The sequence below is a fragment of the Sinocyclocheilus grahami genome, unplaced genomic scaffold (assembly GCF_001515645.1).
Source record: "Sinocyclocheilus grahami isolate Dianchi unplaced genomic scaffold, SAMN03320097.WGS_v1.1 scaffold97.1, whole genome shotgun sequence".
Lineage (NCBI taxonomy): Eukaryota > Metazoa > Chordata > Actinopteri > Cypriniformes > Cyprinidae > Sinocyclocheilus > Sinocyclocheilus grahami.
The window spans coordinates 417,843-441,816 of NW_015505276.1; the positions used below are offsets into that span (position 1 = coordinate 417,843).

Here is a 23,974-nt window from a genome sequence, read left to right on the forward strand (position 1 = left end):
AACAGATTTGACCATCTGATTTTCACCAGTAAGAAAAAGGTGTTTTAAAGCTTGTTGTTTTGCAGAACATCACAGTTATATATGACACGAGAAATAGACCTGAAGTTAGGAAGAGCATTTTAAGGAAAATACAATTATATTTTCATAATGATTTTTTTCTTCTCAAACCTTGTCTGTGGTGTAAAAACACCCCTGGCCAAATGCCCCCAGAGGGCATCACTTCCCACTTTGATCGGATCATTCCAATTCGTGAATGAATCGTTTGGTGCGATTTGCGATCCGATTTAAAAGGTTCATGCACATGATATATTATAAGGAGTAACGATATGTTTTATGAAATGTAGTGAAGTAAAAGTAAAAGTTACTCAAAATAAAATTACTCCAGTAAAGTACAGATACTTGAAAAATGTACTTAAGTACAGTAACAAAGTAAAACTACTCCGTTACTGTCCACCACTGCCAAAGCACAATGCTTATTGCAATTTATTGGATGGGAGGTGCCCTTCAACGTTCTGTCCATTAACTGAAGACAGGCTAGACTAATTGATTCTTGGGATTTAAGAATCGATATTGTTCCGTAAAAATGAGAATCGATTAAAATCGAGATATCGATATTTTTTTACCCAGCCCTAGTAAAAAGGGAGTTGTTTTACACTACCATTGAGAAATTTTAACCAAAGTACGTTATAGACTTTTCATTAAGACCCTAAAGAATCATATCAACTTCTGATGACCCCTTTAACATACTATGATTTGGGACATACTAAGGGGCAGTTCAAACAGAACACATTTTTCCATTCCAGTGCGCTACTTTTCCATTGTTTTTCTATGTAAACATGCACTAGACAGACGTGTATGACCATTGTGCTCGTGTCTTGTGGCGCACAGCATTGGCTGAACATTTTCTGTTTGGCCAACCAAACTGCAAAACAGCGCATTCTATACCCTTTTGATGTATTTTTATTAATTTATTTAATTTATTTATTTTTTGGTAATTATAGTGGTGCAGAAATTACACGCTTCACCATGAAATATAATGTTTCTTCTAAAAGTACTTAGAAAAATGTTGTAGATGTTTACTCTTAATCCGTGTATCATTCGATCATTCGTTTTTTGATTTAATATTGAAAGTAGAAAAATTAGAAAATGGCTCCTTTTTAATTTTTTTTTTTTTCCATAAAACGAAAAACGAGAATTCAGCTTAAATTTGAATAAAATGAATAAACAGCTTGAATATTTGATTTCTACATGTGGGAGGGAATTAAACGCCCCTTTCTGCTGATTGGTCAGCCGAAGATCAAACCGTGCCATCATCAGTTCTTCTGCAGTATCACACGGCAGAATAATAGTCCTCCACTACTGCAGTTGTATGGATTCTTAACGCATTTATTGCAACTACATTTAATCTTTTTTTCATCAAACAAACAGTCAAATGAATAGCTCGACACAACTCGTACCGGGGCATTGTCTAGACAGGGTTTTCTTCTGTGTAGATATAAATTCTATTCTTTGCATCAGCTGAGCATCTTTCTGGCGCATGCCACAAACATGAACCACAGGGAATACTCGTCTTTTAAAAGGCTTAATTTAGATGATTTTACATTAAATGCATCATATAAGTCACTTTGGAATAAATCACAGTAGGCCTATGTATCATGATAAAAAAAAGCGACTTTACAGTCTGGAAATACTTTAGGCTATAGCAATATTGAGGCTATATTATTTCTTGGACCCCCGATCACTTTAAGAACTGCTGGTCTACACAGAAGAAAGCCCTGTCTAGACTCTGCCCCTGTACGAGTTGTGTCGAGCTATTCATTAGTCTGTTTGATGAGAAAAATATGAAATTGATAAAATGGGTTATTAATCCGTACAACTGCAGCAGTGGAGGACTATTATTCTGCTGCGTGATACTGCAGAAGAACTGATGAAGGCACGGTTTGATCTTCGGCTGACCAATCAGCAGAAAGGGGCATTTAATTCCCTCCCACATGTAGAAATCAAATATTCAAGCTGTTTATTCATTTTTCCACCCATGAACGAAAAACGAAAATTTAAGCTGAATTCTCGTTTTTCGTCTTTTGGAACAAAACGAAAAAGGAGCCGTTTTCGCATTTTTCTACTTTCAATATAAAATCAAAAAACGAATGATCAAATGATACACGGATTACTCTTGCCATTTAATTTCAACATAAATGTTATTCAGTGTACGGTCATTTAAATTCACAAATCTATCTCCTCTTAGAATTTTTTTTTTAATAGTGCGACATTTCACAACTGCCTTGTAATATCTCATAATTTCACTGACAGTATATTCTCAATAAGGCTTAACATTACACAGAAATCTGATTAATATAAGCATTTCTAAATCATAGGATTTCTAGAAAGAAAATCAGTTTATGGCAATATCACTTCAACAGAATGCATACATAATCAGAATATTAATATAAAATGCCTTTGTTAATCAAAAATGTCATGATGTGGTCATTGTTGAAATCTTTTATTAAAGGGGACACTCCTATAGTACATTTTTCTTGAAGTGTAAATTCTGAAATGTAAATTCTGTCATCATTTACCTCAAACCTGAATGAGTTTCTTTCTTCTGTTGCTCATAAAAGAAGATATTTTGAAGAATGTTGGTAACCAAACAGTTGACGGTAGCCATTGACCTCCATACTATGGAAAAAAATACTATGGAAGTCAATGGCTACCGTCAACTGTTTGATTTTTTTGACTCATGATCGCACTGATTGTGCACACTTCCCACATGTGTATCTTTTTAATCACGACCATTGACTTGCACAGTGTCTGGATAGAATAGTTACACAATGCTACAGTTTAAAATCCAACTGTCAGTCTTTCCATGTTTGGGAGTAAAGGGGGAATTCCTTTCAGGCTGATTTGTTGAGTCTGAGCAGATCCTCTCGGCACACTGCTGGAAGTGTACAAGAGGATAGGAGGAGTCAGTTTGGCATGGGCGGAAATAACAGTGTTGGCTGCTTTTTGGTATGTGTGCAACTGGGAGAGTTTAAACTCTCTGTGACTGAGAAATAAAGACATCACATTATAAATTCTGCAAGCAGAGCGGCCACTTGTGTGTACAAGAACTATGGGTCCAAGAAATTGTGGGGAGCGAGACAGAAAGAGAAAGAGAGAGAGAAGCCTTCCCGAAGGCCAGGATGTTCAGCCTTTAGGAAGGAAGTGACCAGTGTTTCAAACACAAATAAATGAGGTCATCCATCACTGTGTTCTCTACCCCACTGATTAAACCTCTTCCTTCTGGCCTGGGGCTCTTTCATCAAACCCTGTTACCCCAAATAAACCCAAACACATGCAAGACTTGAGAACCTGCACACAACACAGTGTCTATCTACAGTATACTGCATGAACCAGCACACACTTTCAATTCGTAAGTGTTCGTCATACAAATTCATATGAAATCAGCTCATAAAATAGTTATGTTTTTCTCATAAGATTGGGTTGGCTTGAACTCAGTGCTCTCCTCTTCACATGAGTCTGAAGTGCTTTCTAGAGGGAATGTTCTCATGAAAGATTCACACAGCTCAACCTTATGTTGTTCCAAATTTCTGGTAAACACAAAATAAGACATTTTGCTGAATGTCCAAGCTGCTCTCTTCTATACAATGAAAATTAATGCAGACTGTTACTGTCAATTAAAAAAAAAATATATATATATATATATACAACTTTTTGTGAGTAGCAGACCCATTATTTTATTTTATTTATTTTATGAACTATCATTTTAAAAGGTGAAGTCTGTAATTTCTGCACTACTATTTGTGTGCGTTAAAGGATTAGTTCACTTTCAGAATAAAAATTTCCTGATAATTTACTCACCCCCAAATCCTCTCCCATGACCTCACGGGATAGTAAAGCATCCATTGGATACACACTTCAAAATCTTGCCAGAAATAGAAGGTAATTTTTTTGCTTGGTGTTTTATGAATACTGTGAATTTAGACATACTTTTCTTTTCACATACTATTTTTTGCATACTCTATAGTATGTGATTTCGGATACAGTCACTGTTTTTAACAAGGAACAACGCAGCTGCCATTGGTTAAACAAAACTGAAAACCCTGTTTTGATAATAGGGTTATACTTATCATAGACTAGGGTTGGGTACTGAAACCGCACCGGTACCTATGTAACCGGTATATACTAGAACCGACTCAGAATGCAGATTTCGGTGCCTCATTTCTAGGATTGGGTATCGTTTGAATTTTATCGATTCCGATTCCGATTCTGCTTATCGATTCCGATACTTATCAATTCCTAGTTTCGATTCCAATAAGATAAAAAATCCAATAGAAAAAAAATGAAGTCAAACATTTAGATGTCAAACATTTATTCTGTCTTTTTACAAAGCATTCTGTTGCAGCTGAATAACACGAGCAAAAATCAGCAGCCTACAGAACACTGCAAGAGGAATTTTGCCTATGCTTTAAAAAAAATACCACAGCAAAAACAACTAGATTAATATAAATTTCAAATATTAAAGTGTTAAAGACAAGTAAACAGTCAGTAATAAGATAGGAATAAACAAATCAATTAGCAATATCATAAATAAATACAACTGAACAAAATTTCAGGTACAGAAACTGTAATTAAAAGTTTAAAAACACTGCATAGTTTTCTTTTCATAAATAAAATATAGATTAATCAGTTAAAGTTATTAAATATATTCAAGATCAGTGAATGATTTTCTTTTGTTCTTTGATTAACATTAATGACAGGCAGCACGTTTATTATGCTGCTGTCTCTTTAAGACCGAACGCACGCAGATCTAAAAATACTGTACGTGTGTTTTCTTTCTCATCTGTTTACGTTCACGTAAGACAAAAACGGCTGTGTTTATGATGATATACTGACGTCGTTTTCTGCATATCGGTCGACAAATATGAAAGAAGTCAGTTTTGGCCCAGAACAACCTTTTCTGCAGTGGAAATACATGGAATGGTTCGAGAACGTACACAAACCGGGAACCCGTACCGCGACCTCTGTTCTCTGTGCTCGCGCTTCGTGTGTGCTGCACGCAAACAGGGTGCAAGTTCTTTCCGTTCCTGCACTTAAATCATTTTAAATCACATTATAAGGATCACCGGCACCGCACGTGAAAAATTATTTCCCGACTGAGAAAATTCACAAATGCAAGTCGGAAAACTCTAATAATACAAATCCAACACATCTTTGTAGTAACGCGAGTGTCCATGTTGTTTTCACATTCTGACTTAAAAGCACAACTCGGGAAATCAACCTCAATTACACTTGCTCTGATGGCAGCAGGTAGATACCGTTAGTTAGCTAAGCGAAACATTCTTAAATTAAAATGCCTAAAGCTAAACTTCCCTTGTAATGACTTGCAATCATTTCTAAACCTGTTGTCCAACAGAGAACACTATAATGTTTTTACTCCACAACTGCTTCATTTTGTGATCTGATGTGGCTTCTTGTCACAGAATGAGGCAGAAAATATGTTCTATACTGTAAAAAGCATATGGTAAAAAGGCTATGTCGATTAGCAATGGATTATAAATATACTTAATTATGATAAAAATACTAAGGATGGCTTGAATAACAGATAAACAATACATTGTCGCAGTCGAGTGTTGATTGTCTTTGTTTTATCATTCAAAACGTTTATATCTTCTGTTTACTCAGTTACAGATAGCAATGCCTTTGTTCATATTATGGATTTCCTGAGTTCTATTCCTTCTGTGATACTCACGTGGAGTTTCTGTGCGAGGGCACCCTCTGGCGTCCAGTATGAATGAAACAGACATTAAATGTGTTTATAGCGCTCAATAATGGCCAATCCATCCTATTTTGGGTAATTTTTTTTTTTTTTTTAGTATCGGTTCAGGCACCGTTTAGGCACCAGTACCGTTTTAAAAGTATCGATTTGGCACCGGTATCGTAAAAAACCCAAATGACACCCAATCCTATCATAGACTCTGCATGTTAAACTGGGATAGGGGAAAGATTTTAACATCTAATTATACAAGTTTAACTTTTCTGACTAACAAATGGCAGTGGCAGGTCGTCCAATCAGATAGATTTCTCCAAAAACAATCGTATCTTGCTTGCCAGGGTGTTCTATATTAGGCTCAAATGGTGGAAAATCTCAGACAGGAAGTTTCCATTTGGTCTGCTGGTGGTGAGGGTCTGTCCTGAGTGGCTTGAGATGTGGAAACAGAAGGCTTGCTGAAAAATGCACAATGTGCAGTACAGCAGCTCACCACCCCAACACAAACACACACACACAGCATCTAAACCCTCACCCGCTCTAACAGTGGCTCTATCCATTAATACACAACCTGTCATGCATGACTAGCACTCATTCAACCAGTTATTGTACTCGGTTGTGGCGCGAACGGATCATAGAAATCATAAAAGGAGAATAAAGCCCGTATACAAAAGACTGTTGTGTCTTAGCGAGAGAAAACTCAACAGCCAGTCTGTGTTTGCATGTTATCCTATATCTTGAATTCCCTGTTTTAAACACTGCACCTGCACTAGTTTACAGTTTTTTTTCAACTGCTTACACACATTTTCAAAACTTTGCCTCTTTTTTTTCAAAACTTTACACACAAATACAAGAATTGCACACACAAAATGCAAAATGCCTCACATCTCTTGCTAAATGAAGCACTGCATTCAAAATATCACAAACACACCTCAAAAGCAAACATTTGCAAACACCTTTGCCATAATATTAATTCCTGTTAGATTTGTGTGTTACACAGAGAATTGTGTGTTGTGTTTTGCAAAAAGTGTCTTATGAAATTGAAAACTGAGTCAAAGGCCAAGAATTAGTGTATGGTTTTGCAGATTTGGTGTGTGGTTCTGGTTTTAGAAATTGTGTGACAAGTAAAGATTTTGTGTGTAAGCAGTTGAAAAAAACTGTAAGCAACACTTTAGTTTTCTGTAAATACCAGCCGTAGTTTCAATGTATCTGATGGATTATGTCTTAAAACAGGAAGTTTTAGCTCGTGGCAGGCTCTTGCCTGGGGTAACACAAGGACAGGAAGCTAATCGAGAACAATGTAACGTCAGGATGAAAGCCAAGATTTTAATCGTACTGTCAAAACAAATCACTACATGGCTACATAAAGAGCTTGGATCTTAAAGAAAAACATTTAGTGACGCCACATGTGGTGTAGCCAGGAAGAGCGAGTGCTACAAACGCTGATTTAGTCCCATTAGCACAAGCTGTCTTCAAATGGAAGTTTTCGTCAGATAAGCGTTCCTTAAAAGTATGTTTGACATCTCAACATGGTACTATTCACTTGCATCGTAACTTTGACACAAGTGATCTTTTTGAAGCTCTTGAGAGGGGCTACTTCCTTTTCTGTGTGGAAGCATAAATCTGAATGAAAACCTTTAAAGAAGTCTCATATCCTTTGGATGGCAGCCATGTGTAGAATTCAATCTGTGGTATCCCTCCTCAAGGATATCCTTCCCATGACCTGCCAAACTGTCTCCTCTGACGGTAGAGGATATTAAAAAATCCTTCATTAAATTTCCTAATTAATAACTTTGTGTGATGTGGATGTGTCAAGATCTGGGCTGTTGACTGAAAGGCTGTATTTTCAAACCTCACATGAACTGTCTATCAGCACTGTGACGTTGAACAGGGCACCTAAAGAGATGGTTCAAAAATTACATTTCACTCAAGATTAAATTTGGATCTGTTCATCATACAAGGCTATCGCATGGCTTCAAAATACAAAAAACTTTAGTGTCATGTGGACCACTTTTATGATTCCACTGGTCCCTATCAATTTTTATTGAATGGAAAAGAGCAGCATGAACATTTTGCTAAATCACTTCACATTCAGGTTCTGTATGTTTGTTAACATTAGGTAATGCAATAACTAACATTTATACATGCACTACCTTAAAAAGGGTTAGTACGATTTCTTAATGTTTTTGAAAGAAGCCTCTTCTGCTCACCAAGGCTGCATTTACTTGATCAAAAATATAGTAAAAACAGTAATATTGTGAAATATCACTACAACATTGTTTTCTATTTCAACATATCATTTCAAATATATTCCTTTATTCCTGTGATGCAAAGCTACATTTTCAGCATCATTACTCCAGTCTTCAGTGTCACATGATCCTTCAGATTCCAGATTTTCAAATAGTTGTATCTCGGCCAAAGATTGTCCTAACAAACCATACACCAATGGAAAGCTTGTTTATTCAGCTTTCAGATGATGTATAAATCTCAATTTCAAAAAATTGACCCTTATGACTGGTTTTGTGGTCCATGGTCACAAATCATTCTAATATGATTTGCTGCTCAAGAAAAAATAATAATTATTATTACTATGAATGTTGAAAACAGTTATTCTGCTTACTATTTTTGCTAGTGGAAATTGTGATACATACTGTTCCGGATTCTTTGATAAAAAGATCAAAAATACAATATAATATATATTTATATTGTACAAATATTTTTTGTAACATTACAAAAGCCTTTACTGTCACTTTTGATCAATTTAATCCATACTTGCTGAATAAAAATATGAATTTCTTTAAAAAAAAATAGACCTGTAACTTTTGAATTTAAGTTGTGTGAATTAAAAAGGATAAAGTGTTACCGATAACTCTTTTTGCATTACACAAAAATGCAAACATATGTTTGAAGTGACATGAAGGTGAACATTTTTTTTTTGTGAGTGTGAACTTACTCCAGAGTGCTGTGTACTGTGAGTCGCTTTAGTTAAAAATGTTAATAGAATATAACTGTATATAATATAACTGTAAATATCTCATCACATCTACATTATGCATTGAACTAACTACAGCTGCCCAGCATCTTACACACATGCTGGCAGTTTATGAAGTGCTGCAAAACACACAGCTGACCTTGTGCTGTTCTTCCCATGGTTCTCCTGGGGATATCCGACATGTGCAGCCTTGTGCAGTGTCCGTACATGCACAACCTAGCCCTAGAGAGAAACCAGCAAGAAGTCTCGCCCCAAAACATGCTTCAGTGATTGACAGGTGCTATAATGTTTAAGATGTGACAGTAAAGCTGAAGGGAATTAAATGCTGAGGATGTAACATCAGTGCACTTTCAAACTAGCCTTAGGTCTCTGCAACATAAACCCAGGCTGTGGCATTAGCTTCTCTGGAAGCACTGCTGCAGGGGTTAGAGTCAAATGACAGGGGTGTAGAAGATAATTACCACAATCTCACAATGCAGTGTGCAGACCCAGGGCTGATGGCTCTCATGCAGTCGGTAATCAGCCTGTCATGTGATTTAGTGGCCAGATTAATGAGATGATGGTGGATACTGATACAGACATTAAGCAGTCACGGTGGTCTGTTCCGGCTCAAGGGCTGATGGGAAGCTTTCATGTGTGGCCCCTCAGGCCTCTCCAGCGGTCTATCACACAGCACAACTGCGTCTTCTCTTTTCTGACTCCAGCGTCAAACATAATCGCTGCCTTTCAGAATTAGCCAGTTTGGGTTCTGACATGCTTGAATGTCAGGATTCAATTTCTGGAATGGGTCTGTTCGGATATTGAACCTGACAGGTGGTTCCTTTCTGTGGTGGGGCTGGTCAATATATAGCAAATCATTTTTGGAATATTTGCGATAAGTTTTTGACTTCTTTCATTTAAAAAAATGTGAATATTGCAATGATCTTAATGCAGTTTTTAGTATGACAGTTCAGTTTTTATTTTGAAGTTGACAACTTGGTATGAAATGAAAATTTACCATCTATTCTCTAAATGCATTTGATTGAACTTTTTATGAATGATTCTTTCACAACTGTCATTCAGATGTGCCTCCATTATTAATTGCAGTGTTCACATCTGAAAATCCGGTCAACAACCGATGGACACTACCAAACCCCTGCATAAGTCGTTGCACTCAGATATATGTTCATTACAATACAGAAGAAAATATGGAAGAAATTTGTTGCAAATTTATAGACGATATGCTTGGCAAGTTTTCTTGCAGCTACACTGAACAAAAAAATGGGCGGTAAAAAGATTTTACTCAGAAATTGCTGGTAAATAATTGCAAAGGGATGGCAAGTAACACATTGATTTAAACATGAAATTTTGACGTAGACTGAAATAGTATTTTCTTCTAATATATACTCCAATAATCTTTGAAAAATCACTTTTTACAGTGTTTGAGTAAGTTCAAAAAAGATATTCGTTTGCATCATCATTAAAATTGTGAATTACAAAAGTCTCTGTGTGGCATTTATACAATTCTTTAATGTGTTGGTGTTTATTGCTATATATTATATAAAACAATAAAATAAAATAACATTTATTAATATCAATACTACTTTATCACTATTTTTTCATTCACCTAAATCTACTTTGCACTGGCTATTTGGACCTACTTTCAAATTACATGCCACTCTAAAAAAATTCAGGTGACCTGTTACCACAACTTAAATAAATGCATGGATTCAAATTAAAAACCTTTACATCAACTTTAATTGATGTAATTATTGTCTAATTTAAACTGTTTCTGCGTTATAGGGATAGTTCATCCAAAAATGAAAATTAGCCCATGATTTGCTCACTCATATATATATAATTCTGTAGAAAACACTGTTGTTTGATTTTTGCTTAATTTTATTTTTTAACAATCAGGAGTCATTATGAGTCATTCTCTGCATTATTTATAAATATTAAACTATTTTACTTTTAAATACATTTTTAAACAATAAATAATATCTTAAGTCATATTAAATTATATGTTTCACTTTACATTTACACATTAGGCAGATGCTTTTATCCAAAGTAACTTACAGGCATTAAGATAAAACCCAAATCAGATCATTTAAAGGGGTCATATGATGCTATTTTAAAGATCATTATTGTGTGTATTTGGTGTAACAGAATATGTTGACATGCTTTAATGTTCAAAAAACACATTATTTTTCAAATACTGTACATTATTGTAGGTCCTCTATGCCCCGCCTCTCTCAAACACGTAGTTTTCAACAAAGCCCCCTCCTTTGACAAGCGCAGTCTGCTCTGATTGGCCAGCTGACCCAGTGCATTGTGATTGGCCGAACACCACAAGCACGCGTCTGAAATGTAACGCCCCTTACCATAATTGCGAGCTTCAGCTTTCAAAGTAAATATCAAGACAGTTAATAATGTCATTAGTTTTACCATCAGTTCAAGCCCGAAAGGGCAACAGAGTCGCGTGACAGACACAGTGATGATGCAGTACACAAGCCGCGGTTAAGACCGCTGACGTGCTATGATTTCTGACAGGCGGTTCACTCTCCTGTGATGTGACCCTGTTCCCCTCACACACACACACACACGACGTGTTACTCTGCGCTGCGCAAAACTCCACATTTGAACAGTCAATAGCAAATACTTAAACTAGTAACAAAACATACTTATAGTCGCTGATTCAGAAGCGCCAGATTGTCATAGCAAAGTCGGAATTTACCCTTTTTTATTTTTTATTTTTTTAGAAATAGCCTTTGTGCACAGCCAGCCTTGTACTCTTCTAGGTTAAAAAAACTGGTAGTGCTGTTCTGTTGTAAATAAATCTTAACCAATGATTCCTAATTGCACCTACTTCCGGAAGGCCAAATAAAGTGCTTTTGCTTTCTCACTGAAACACAGCGTTTCCCTGACATGGCTGCATCAACACTAACTGCTGTTCCTGAAACCACGCCTTCTTTATTTGCGTGCACATTATGCTAATATTTCCACATAGTGACGTAGACATGTGGGGGCGTGTTAGAACGAGCCGTTTTAGGTTGGCGTGGCTGACTCTTAACTTTTATAAAGAATATCTCTTTGGATTTGAGACTTTACAGATCTTCTTTATGCACCAAGAGCTTGTAACACTCCAAAGAGAAAGGAAAACTTGAAATCGCATCATATGACCCCTTTAAATGAGACAAAAACTATTTTTCTTCAATAACAAACCTGAAGTTGATATAAAAAACTGATAGCATGAAGACCTGACCTGACCTCGGCCCAAAACGCACAAACAGTCTCAGGTTGGATAGTAGATCTCTATTCTGTAGAAATGCAGGCTGCACTGAACTGACATCTTGACAAGCAGTATTCAGTGAATGGAAGAAAGTAGAAAGAGTGTCGGTTTAGTGCTCTTCAGCTGCTGGTTGCATGCTGCAGTGATCTGGAAAACACTCTGCTCAGGCTGTGTGGGAATATGCAGCGGGAAGACACACTGATGATGGCCTCTCACAAAATTCAAAGCAGCACTTTTAATGAGAGGCTAGTGTAAAGCCAGTGGTGTAGGCTTAATCTATTGACAATAAACTTTTCCACCCCCACAGTACAAATGTTTATTAGTCAGTTAAGTGGATCTGAGAATGTTGAGTGAATGCAAACATATGAGAAAACGGTTGTTTATTTACATTTTATGATTTCCTCAGCAGCAGGAAGGTTTACTGGCTTCTGGGGCTCTCAAACATCTTGTGGTGATTTTAGACTGCCATCTTGTGGCTTAGCAAGTAAGTTTAATTAGACATTAGGTATGTTCAGAATGGCATAATATATTGTGCATGCTGCAGGAAGTGTACTGCATTTCTACTGAACAAACGTTTGTATGCAAAAGTGGGTTTATAAATGTATAACTTTCATTGGAGTTAAGCAACCATTTAAAAGTTTTGTTTTCATTTTTTAAATTGAAATCAATACTTTTATTCAGCAAGGATGCATTTCAAGTAAATAAATAATGCTTCAAATTTCATATAAATATTGTTCCTCAAACTTTGTTCATGGAAAAAAATCAAAAAAGAAAACCACTTCCACACTTTCCTCACTTTATTACGCAGCACAACAATTTTTAAAAAATTATAAGAGTAAATATTCCTTGAGCAGAAAATCAGCATATTAGAATGATTTCTGAAGGATCATGTGACACTGAAGACTGGAGTAATGATGCTGAAAATTCAGATTTACATCACAGGAATAAATTACATTTTAAAATATATTCAAATAGAAAACAGCTTATTTCAAATTGTAATACTATTTCACAACATTACAGATTTTACTGTATTTTTTATTAAATAAATGCAGCATAATATACTTCTTTTAAAGAAAAAAGTATATAGTGTATATTATAAATAATAAATTTAAATATAAATATAATAATTAAAAACTAATTCTTTTTAAGCAAGCTTGGTGTTACTGAAGTATTAAAATTATATTTTTATGTGACATGTATAAATGTGTTACTAAAAATAGCTTTTGTTGTTGTGTGGAGCTCATGACAATATTGGCAAGAAAAATCTATCAGAAAAAAATCCTTATTGTTGAGCCATGAGGCAGTATACAGCATATATTGTGCAATATGCAGTGAGCAATGCGCTAGTGTCCCATTCCCTACATTAGTCATGAAACTTATCAGTACAACAAAGCCTCAACTTTGAAAAGTAACTGTTTGAATTTGGGATTTCCTGGCACACTGTGCAGTTCTTTTGAGAATCCACCTCTCTCTTCATCTGGTTTTCTCTCTCTCTGTAGCTGGCAGGTCTAGGGAGAGGCAGGCAGCATGGCTGAACCCAGACGCGACAGCACCAGCAGCCTGCAGCGCAAGAAGCCGCCATGGCTAAAACTGGACATTCCCACCGCTCAGGTGTCCGTGGACGAAGCTCCAGCTTTTGTTCAGGTACAAGCACCGTTATCTACCTCATCTTAAGTGCATAGTGTACCTCTGGTTTCCAATCCTGTCCATGTCTCTCTTTTGCAGCCCGTGAAGAGGCATGGTTTCCATCGCAGCGTCAGTATGCCTGTGGAAACATCTCATCTCCCCTCTCCTCCACGTGACCTCTTTGACCCCCGGCGAGCTGCTTTCCAGCGTCAGTCTTCAATCACACAAACCATCAAAAGGTAGGAGAGGCATTACATGTGGCTGTTACTCACATCTGCTCTTAAAAAGCCATTAGGTTTGAGATTCACATCTTTTCCAAAGGTCGAACTCTGTTCCGAAACCTAGTAAGCTGTCTCAATAGACATTTTAAAGCAAGACTGGGCCAAACGGTAGTACAAGACAGCTTGTTTTGTCAGCATTGCGTGTGTCCTTTGAGAAGTCAATCACATAATGCAATGAGACAACCTCACTAAATGCTGGACGAAGTGAGAAAAATGTCATAACATTTATTAATATATATTTAATTCATTAAATTTCACAGAATGTCTGTAAAAACAGTTTTTTCCCTAATATTTGTCTGCTATTATGTTTATGCTTTTAGAGTGACAACCCTTACGAAAATTAACCATGGTTTCTATCTGAGTTAGGATGCTACTTTAAAGGTATAGTCCAACCAAAAATTTAAATTCTGTCATTAATTACTCACCCTCATGTTGTTCCAAACCAGTAAGACCTTTGTTTATCTTCAGAACACAAATTAAGATCTTTTTGATGAAATCCACGAGCTTTCTGACCATAAGGACATTGGTAAAATAGTCCATTTGACTATTGATTCAACCTTAATTTTATGAAGCTACAAGAATATTTTTTGTGCGCAAAGAAAACGACTTTATTCAACAATTTATTCTCTTCCGTGTCAGTCTTTGACGCATGTACTTGACAATTCTTTGCGCACAAAAAGTATTCTTCATAAATTTGCAGTTGAACAACTGATGTCACATGGACTATTTTAACAATGTTCTTACTACCTTTCTGGGCCTTGAACAAGTCAGTTGTGTTGCTGTCTATGCAGGGTCAGAAAGCTCTTGAATTTCATCAAAAATATCTTAATTTGTGTTCAGAAGATGAAAGAAGGTCTTACGGGTTTGGAACGACATGAGGTTGAGAAATTAATGACAGAATTTTCATTTTTGGTTGAACTATCCCTTTAAGATACATTAGCAAAATTTGGTGAAATTTGACAAGCAAAAAAAGGGTTTGTTATCTATTATCAATATAGAGAACTATGAAGCACAGCTGAAACAAACCAAACAACTTTTTGTTACTCAACTCAGCGATCTGCATGACCGACTTGCACGCATTGCCAAATATGTGTGTGAAAGTCCCAATCACATGTATTCCTATTGAAATGACTAGATTTCATATATGTGAAAATTCGTCAAACAACGGTGAATGTAACAATTTCTTTAGAATGCAGCTCACTGCATTTTGGAACAAAGCTAAATGACTACACCAGCATACATTTCATAGCATTTTAATCTTGTTGTAGGAGTTTTAATTGGATGAATGTGTATTTAATTGGACAATGCACAATGGCGCCGACGCTGATTTTTTTGTTAGTTTGTCCTGTCTTTAGTTATATCCCTGCAATCAGTTTCACCAGAGACGAATTGCTGGACATTCGGAAGTACACACCACCCGATATTTCACCGGTTTTCGACTATTCGGATGTTTTGCTGGACATTGTTGTCGGGGGAGCTGTGGCGCTGATCAAGCGCTTCAGGACGCGCAGACGGGGGAAGCGAGCCGGCGCGCTCGTGAAGCTCAGACAGCGCGGATTCAGAATGCCGTTGCCGAGCATCCATCTGGCGAACCTCCACTTGTACACTTATTTATCTAACACACACACTCAGTCTACATTTCAATTTGCACATAATATACCTGTACATACAACTGTCTATTGTTATATACCTGTACATACAATTGTCGATTTGTATATTTTTATTCCTTAGTTACTTGTTCTATTTTTCTATTTTTTATTATCTGTGTTTTTGTTCTGTCACTGTCATTCTGTTACACTGTGGAGCTTCTGTCATGAAAACAAATTCCTCGTATGTGTAAACATACCTGGCAATAAAAACTCATTCTGATTCTGATTCTTAATGTAGCCCATGATCCTGCATACTTTGTTCTCGATCTTGCATCTGTGAATCAAATGTGATTCTGCAGTCAACACTGTAGCACCTTTCTGGTTGCAAGCCAATGTTGCCAGGCTTTTTTATGATTTGTTTGCTGAGATTGTTTTGAGTTGAGATGTAATAGGAATGTGCATGTGATTCCTGTGCTGGAGGGTTTGAAATTCCTCATTTCATGGCTCCATAAACCGAATCTGAAAAGAACTAGTGTTTGTGGGCCTGTTTACATGGTTTCTGTGTAGACGACTTGTTTTGTGTATGTCTGTGCATCCTTCTGTGTATGTGTGACTAGCACATGTGTCTCACTCATATGCTACTCATTAACTCTTTACACTAGTTTGCTGATAATGACCTAACCCTTCTGCTGGAATACTCTGCTTCTGCTCATCGTGCTAATCTTGCTCTCTGGCTCTTGTTGATCTGTTTTCCAGTTCTTCTCCTTCACTCTTTTCTTTTGATCTTTTTCTCTTCTGCTTCTTTTCCTCATCCTGTTCTTCCTCTCCTGCAACCCTCCATCCTCCCGGGCCGTCCACAGCAGCAGGAAGGTGCACTTTGAGAGGATTAACACTGTGCCCATTAAGGGTCACCGTGCAGGGCGGCACGGTTTCAGACGGCATCAGTCCCTCTCCAGAACCCTGCTCAGGTACAGCGGAGCGCAGGAGGCCTGGCGAGGGAGCTCTCACACACAACAAACACACAAGGGAACCTGTTCACGTGGCACTGTACCATCTCTCGCAGTCAGCTTCAGTGTTACAGTTGTAATAGTAGTTGTTCCCATGTGAAAGACCATCCACTGCCATTTACAATATACATACTCACAGGAAAATAAGGCACACAAGCTTTAATATATATTTTATGTACACTATGTTCAAACGTTTGGGTTTAGTTTTTTAGTTTTTAATTGATACCTTTATTCCACAAGGATGCATTTAATTGACTAAAAGACAGTTAAGTCATGTATAATGTTACAAAATATTTGTCCTTTTGAACTTTCCATTCATTAAAGAATCCTAAAAAAATATTTTTAAAAATCACGGTTTCCACAAAAATATAAAGCAGCACAACTGTTTTCAACACTGATAATAATTAAAAAAAAAATGTTTCTTGAGCATCAAATCAGCATATTAGAATGATTTCTGAAGGAAGTGACATTGAAGACTGGAGTAATGATGCTGAAAAAAATTTGTTTTGTTTTCACAGGATTAAATAAAATTTTAAAATGTAATGATATTTCACCTCTTCTTTTAAAAACAGAAAGAAAAAACCACATTGACCCCTAAATTCTGAACTGTAGTTTAAAAAATGTGTATGCTGTGTATTTTTACTGCTTAAGTATTGCTTTGCTAGCTTAGCAATATGCTACACTGGGAACCCTGACACAAACTCAGACTGGTTTATGACAGTTTTTGTATGTCTTGAGGTTTTCATCGGGTTCCGGCTTGTAATTAATGGAAACATATAGAATGAATGACTATGAAAATTTGAAAGCAGTTGTAAGCACACATGGTCCTTCATGTTTGAGTCAGAGCAACAGTAAGCGTTAGCTAAAAGAGACAGCACTGGCTAGCACATAAAGTACAGCCTTGTTTACTGGTCACTTTCTGGTTTAATGCCTCACAGACCTCCAGCCAGAAACTGCCAGAGGTCACCCATTGTGGTGTTTGAGTCTATAATATTTCTGTCAAAGACTTTATTCACTTCACCACACCACTATTGGAATCGTTCTCCCTCAGTGCATGTTAAATTGCGAATGATTTTGTCTGAAATCGCTGAATGTTTGTGAGTTGTTTTGTTTTCACATGGTTGTGATTCTCAGCAGTTGTCATGCCGTTCATGACTTCAGTCTTTTGTTAGGTACAAATGAGGATTCTTATTATGACATGCTTTCACTGTCTCTGACCATTATGATTTCAACATGGCTCATTGTTGCCATTCTTCAAAACAGAATTGAGCTTATCACAGAGAACATTCCAATACTTCATACCGCTATATGAGCCCACGGCACATTCATCTTCAGTTTTCTTGTGCGGTTTGATACTGTGCCCAGACTCTTTCAGATGAAACAGAATAAGCCACAATTTGAGTCATGTTTGTTGCCATCCCCTGTGAGTCAGAAAGATGAGATTAGATTGCTCTCTGTGTGGTGTGATGCTGATCCAGGTGTTCTAGTGAACAGTGTCCTATTTATAGACACCCAATGTAGTTTATACTGGACAACAATAGATATACAAACCAGTGTTATTTTAATTTTATTTATATACCATTATAGTATTTATTCATATTTTACAATCACGTATGTGACCCTGGACCTCAAAACCAGTCATAAGGGGCAGTTTTTTGAAACTGAGATATATATCATCTGAAAGCTGAATAAATAAGCTTGATGTATGGTTTGTTAGGATAGGACAATATTTGGCCGAGATACAGCTATTTGAAAATCTGGAATCTTGAGGGTGCAAAAAATTCTAAATATGGAGAAAATCAGAAATCAGATCAGAAATACTTTATTAATTCTCGGAGGGAAATTAAGTTTGTTACCGCAGCTCCAAAACACCAAGATAAAAATACAAATAAAAATCTATATGCAAGAAATACAAATAAAACTACTAAGGTTTAAATAACTATGCAAGTAAAAATATAAAATCGCTGTTAAAGTTGTCCAATTTAAGTTCTTAGCAACGCATATTACTAATTAAAAATTAAGTTTTGATATATTTACGGTGGGAAATGTACAAAATATCTTCATGGAACATGATCTTTACTTAATATCCTAATGATTTTTGGCATAAAAGAAAACTCAATCATTTTGACCCAAACAATGTTGGCTATTGCTACAAATATAACTGTGTGCCTTATAACTGGTTTTGTGGTCCAGGGTCACAAATACAAATGGAGGGAAATACAGTATATGTATTATTTACATCATATACATCATATAAGCATAGTCCAGTCTTGAGGAGTTTATTGTTGATCTAAAATATAATTTGTAAATGTATAACTTCCTGGACTTCACAATTTCCAAACTTACCACTTACAAAAAAAAAAGTACTCTGATAACCATAGTTTCTGTTAAGATGTCATGGTTATTTAAAAAAAAAAAAAAAAAAGTAATCTCAACTAATCTCACTGTCATAAAACAAGAAATAAAACATAATGATAGAACAATTCTGACACTGAATAGGCTCCCATATTAATTATTATCAATTATTATTACTTCAAACCAGTATATTGATAATTTATTTATTGATATGTTTCGTTTTTATTATTTGAATAAAGAATAATACAGTAGTATTAATAGTTGTAATGATATAAAAAATGAATAAAATATAATAATAATAATATCATTATTATGCATTTAGGTGTGTTTCCTTAATTTATTCTGCCTGTTCTTTAATGAGCTAATGTACATACAGTTTAATGGTTAATAAAAAATATTTATGGCCAGTATATTTTCTAAAGTTACTGGCTATTGGCAGGTGTGGTAAAATGTTTTAGGCCCCGACTATAGCACAGTGGTGATTCATTCTGTATCTCAAAACCACCCCTGTTCTTCAGAAAATATCAAAATCTATTTATGGATTCATGACAGTAACAGCAACTCTAGTAACTATGATATTTTGGCAGAAACTACAGTTACCATGGTGCAGTTTTGTAATGGACCACCCCAGAGTATTTTTATTTCATAAAATGTGATTATTTTTGTGGGCCAGGCTGCAGTTTGCTGGACTGCTGAACTTTCTGTTTTTATTTTATACTGGTTTATATTGATTCATCAGTTTGACTGAAACACGAGTCATAGTTGAACTTGAAAACATGTCAGCCGTTTGACATTATGAAGCAGATGTTTCCCTAGTTTTTCTTTTTTTTTAATGACACAGCCAAGCAGCTGTGCAGATGGGTCGGACACCAGCCTAATGTTCCTCAGCGTGTATGTACGCTTGGTTTCATTTTTGTGACAGGACTTTACTCTAAAGCATGCCTGGGCATGCCCCATCTCTATTTCCTTAGAAGTTTGTTAGCGTTACCTCACCCAAATTTCCTTGATCTCATTTGTACCCAAACACACATTTGTAGAAACTACCATTGCGGTGTCCAGATATTGTGCAAGAACATGCTATAGCGCACAGCTGCAGGGAAACACGAGAGAGTCAGGGATCGCATGTGATCTGTGGATGAGCGAGCTCAAGCTGAACATGGGTTGTGTCGATCGCTCTCAGGGGCACGGCGGATTGGTTCGGGGTCAGTAAGGACGGCGATGCCACACAGAAATGGCAGAGGAAGAGCCTGCGACACTGCAGCCTGCGCTACGGCAAGCTGAAACCTCAGGTGATCCGTGAGATGGAGCTGCCCAGCCAGGACAACATCTCCATGACTAGCACAGAAACCCCTCCGCCTCTATACGTGCCCTCATCGCAGCATGGCATGCAGAAGGTACAGTAGCAGACGTTATCACTGGAATACTTTGTGTGCACCTGTTTTTCTTTTTAACGATGCTCTCTTGGTTCAGATTGTGGACCCGTTGGCACGAGGACGTGCGTTTCGCATGGTGGAGGAGGTAGATGGCTACAGTGTGCCTCAAACTCCCATCACCCCCGGCGCGGCGTCCCTCTGCTCCTTCAACAGCTCTCGCTCGGGCCTGAACCGCATCCCACGCAGACGCAAGCGCGAGTCTGTGGCCAAGATGAGCTTCAGAGCGGCAGCAGCTCTGGTCAAGGTGAGCAGCATCAGACCCTGTGTTTCAGGTGACTTTGTACTTTTCTGGAAATAACAGACTAGTTTTTGGTCTGGTTTGGGCCAGAGGTCAAGTCATTTGTGTAGCGCTTTTCACACAAAGCTTTGCAAAAAATCATGATGTTAATGTCTATAACATCTTAATATCTTCATGCCTTCTTAGTCAGATTTAGCAGGTCAGAGCTGGAAGATGATATAGTTTACATCTTGTGATGATACAAGCAATCAAGCAGTTGAGATTTGCTATATAGTGTGTATCACTCTGCGTAGATAGTTGTAACACACGTGGTTTGAATATTTCCACATATGCTAGCATAACAAAATTTGCGGTAATTACTAGTTGCCATATCAACACTATATAGAGAAAAAAGTGTGCCAAATTTCAAAAATCTTTTTGAAGATATCACTGCACATTTATTTTAGTATAGTAAAAGTACATTTCTGTCTCAGTTTTTAGTATTCATTTAAAATGAGGCAAAGCTGCTATTATTTTAATCTCCAATCTGTTATTTATCAGTTTAGATGAGAAACCACGAGAAACGTGGACTGACAGTCAATGTTTAATGTTCAAAAGTTATTATTTCAGGAAACGCAAAGCATTTTGGCTTTGTGTATGTGGGCCGTCCCAACCATGGTTGCAATGTGTTCATTGTCAACCCCAAAATCAGATTATTTTTCATTCTTAAAAAACTGCATTATTTTATTTGAAAAAGTTAATCATTTAATTTTATTGGCAAAATATTTTAGTTTGTCTTGTATATTTTTTTCATTATATCAGATAACATTTTAAGCTGTCATACACTCATGTTACAATGTACCCCACCTACGGGGCATGTTGTCACATTTCACTTCCATTTTGTGAGGGTAAATTAAAAAAAATGTATGCACTGTAATTATGAAACAAAGCGACGTATTTGTACTAGACAAGTGTAAAACTATTGTGGATAAAAAATTATACTCTCAACCCCTTGTGGATTTACACAAACTGAGAAAGTCAAAAAGTGTTACGTTGTGCCCTGCTCTCCCCTATGTCCAAATTTAAATAAAGAGCTGGACAATAATGTAGTTACATTTTGCGATAAAATAAACAAAAAAGTATGCAGAGATGTAATGTTTTTTTTTTGTTTTTTTTTAAATATCATACTTGACCTTAGTCAGGGTAGCGGCAACTTACATTTTTGACAGAAATGAAAACGAGGCTGTGAGGGACTGAAGTACAGTCATACGTCACACCGATTGTTCATCTGACAAAATGTCTTAGTAGACAAAAACTCCTTAAAGCAGTTTTAAATGTTGTGAGCTGTGCAAATGATGTGATCTAAGCTCTTTATACAGTGTGTGACATTGTTAAGACTGTAACAGCCTTGTTTTCATCTGTGTTAGATTCCATATGGCATCTAACCTGATTAAGGGTCTATTAACCGTTTGCTAACTCATGTTAGACATGTTTTGAAACGTCCCACAGGAAAATTTTTGGAACAGCGCGAAGCATTTAAATCTGCGGTTTTAGCTTAGAAAAATTGTTTAATAATGCTAGAACAATAGGTCTCATTCACTAATAATTGCGTGAATTATTCATATTTACTGTATGCACACATGAGAACTTCTCATAAAAAAAATTCTGCCTAACTCGCAACACATAATTACTCACAGACATTCGTTATTAATCTCATTCTAATAGTAATGAATTTGGTGTTTTCTAAACAAGTGGCTGATGTTAGTCATTTGCATACAATACATCCAAAACATCTTCATATAAGGGTCTCTACAGTGTTTCGTCACTCTCTGTGAACATATGGCATTCTCTGTGAATGTGTACTCTTGCACGATGAGCGCGCACACAGCAAGATCATCAAGCAATGCCAAGTGTGCCATCCTCAAAACCAGTTCAAACACATCTTATTCCAGACCTCTCATTGGTAAGCTGTACAGCAAATACGCGTATCTGCGTTGTTATACAGAGAAACCTCACAGCTTGAGGTTTATCCCAGCTTTTCTTACACTTTCTCTTTATATGATGAAATATATTTAAGATGAAAAGTTTATGTATAAAATTGAATCTTAACACAATTATAAAGCCATCCAAAGTATGTGATTATTGTGTTTGTGTGGTTTCCAAAATTTTTTCATAAATTTAGAACAAATTTTAGTACTACAGTTTTTGATGAATCATGATTTGTTTGCAAACATTCATATACAGATTTCACAAACAGTTTTTTGGTTAGTGAATGAGACCCACTATTTTAAAAATTAAATGACTGCAAATTAATTTATAGTGATTAACCAATATACAGTAAGTTTTTCAAAGGCCAATGCTGGTACTGATTAATTGGCCTAGCCGATGTATATGTCTGTCACTATTCCCTGCTGACCTTGGAGCAAATGTTGGTGTTCAAACATAGTTTAATTCAAAGCATGACCTTCAAGGTTTATATGCAGGTTTGTGGAAAATTCTGTCTCAGCTTCTTGGTTCATTATAAGTGACCGAGCATAAAAGTTGTACTGTATTTTGGGATAATTTCCTGAACAAATGCGCAGATTCTCCACGGACCTACATTAGAGCAGAGCAGAAGCTTGTCTGATAATGTCGAATTAGAACAGCTGCTAAGTAGGATTGTTCAGTAACATTTGTAAGTTGGGACTTAGCGAAGGGTCATCTGAGGTTGTTTGAGTTCATGAGGACACTTCAGATAAATCAAATGTGCGCATTCAATCTTAAAAATGACCAGTAACAAGAAGCAGAATATACAGGTCAAAGGTCTCACAACACAGTCTCTCTATTCATCATCTTTTATTTTTTTCTTAGTATACAGTGGTGTGAAAAAGTGTTGGCCCCCTTCCTGATTTCTTATTTTTTTTGCATGTTTGTCATACTTTAATGTTTCAGTATAGCAAGTATTTTTCTACTGCTCTAACTATGCTGATAAAGTGTCTGTTGATGTGTATTTTAAGGGTCGTTCGTTGCGTGAGGGCACACTAAGACGAGCTCACAGGCGCAGCTTCACACCTGCTAGCTTTATTGAGGAAGATGTCGTGGACTTTCCAGATGAACTCGATACATCGTTCTTCGCCAGGGTAAGCAAACCGGAAAAAAATCGCACATGCATTTGCTTTTGGGAGACTTTTTCGAGTATGTGTGTTTATGGTGTGTCTGGCCTCAGGACGCCCTGATGCAGGAAGAGATGTCCACTTTTCACGATGAGGTGTTTGAGTCTCCATCAGACTCCACCATGAAGGATGTGGACAGCAAACAGCTGGATGAGTCGGAGCTGACGGGCAGCGCGCTGGACAAGAGCGAGTTAGAGAGGAGTCACTTAATGCTGTGAGATTCACAACACGTTTATATTAAGTCATTTTTCCTCCCACAATGATTGTGTTGCGATATCAAAACATAT

The 23,974-nt window shown here is 36.7% G+C and overlaps 1 protein-coding gene across 2 annotated transcripts in view; it reads left to right on the forward strand.

Moving 5' to 3' along the window:
- The window catches only part of rhbdf1a (rhomboid 5 homolog 1a (Drosophila)), a 68,969-nt gene that overhangs the window by 28,585 nt on the left and 16,410 nt on the right, over positions 1–23,974 (forward strand). The window contains exons 2-8 of one of the 2 annotated variants that reach the window (XM_016275891.1): positions 13,527–13,671; positions 13,753–13,892; positions 16,384–16,491; positions 20,066–20,279; positions 20,356–20,562; positions 23,532–23,654; positions 23,741–23,901. In XM_016275891.1, the coding sequence (XP_016131377.1) occupies positions 13,555–13,671; positions 13,753–13,892; positions 16,384–16,491; positions 20,066–20,279; positions 20,356–20,562; positions 23,532–23,654; positions 23,741–23,901 (1,070 nt within the window). In that variant the 5' untranslated portion in view covers positions 13,527–13,554. The remainder of the gene's footprint in view (positions 1–13,526; positions 13,672–13,752; positions 13,893–16,383; positions 16,492–20,065; positions 20,280–20,355; positions 20,563–23,531; positions 23,655–23,740; positions 23,902–23,974) is intronic. The other variant, XM_016275892.1, reaches the window with a different exon arrangement.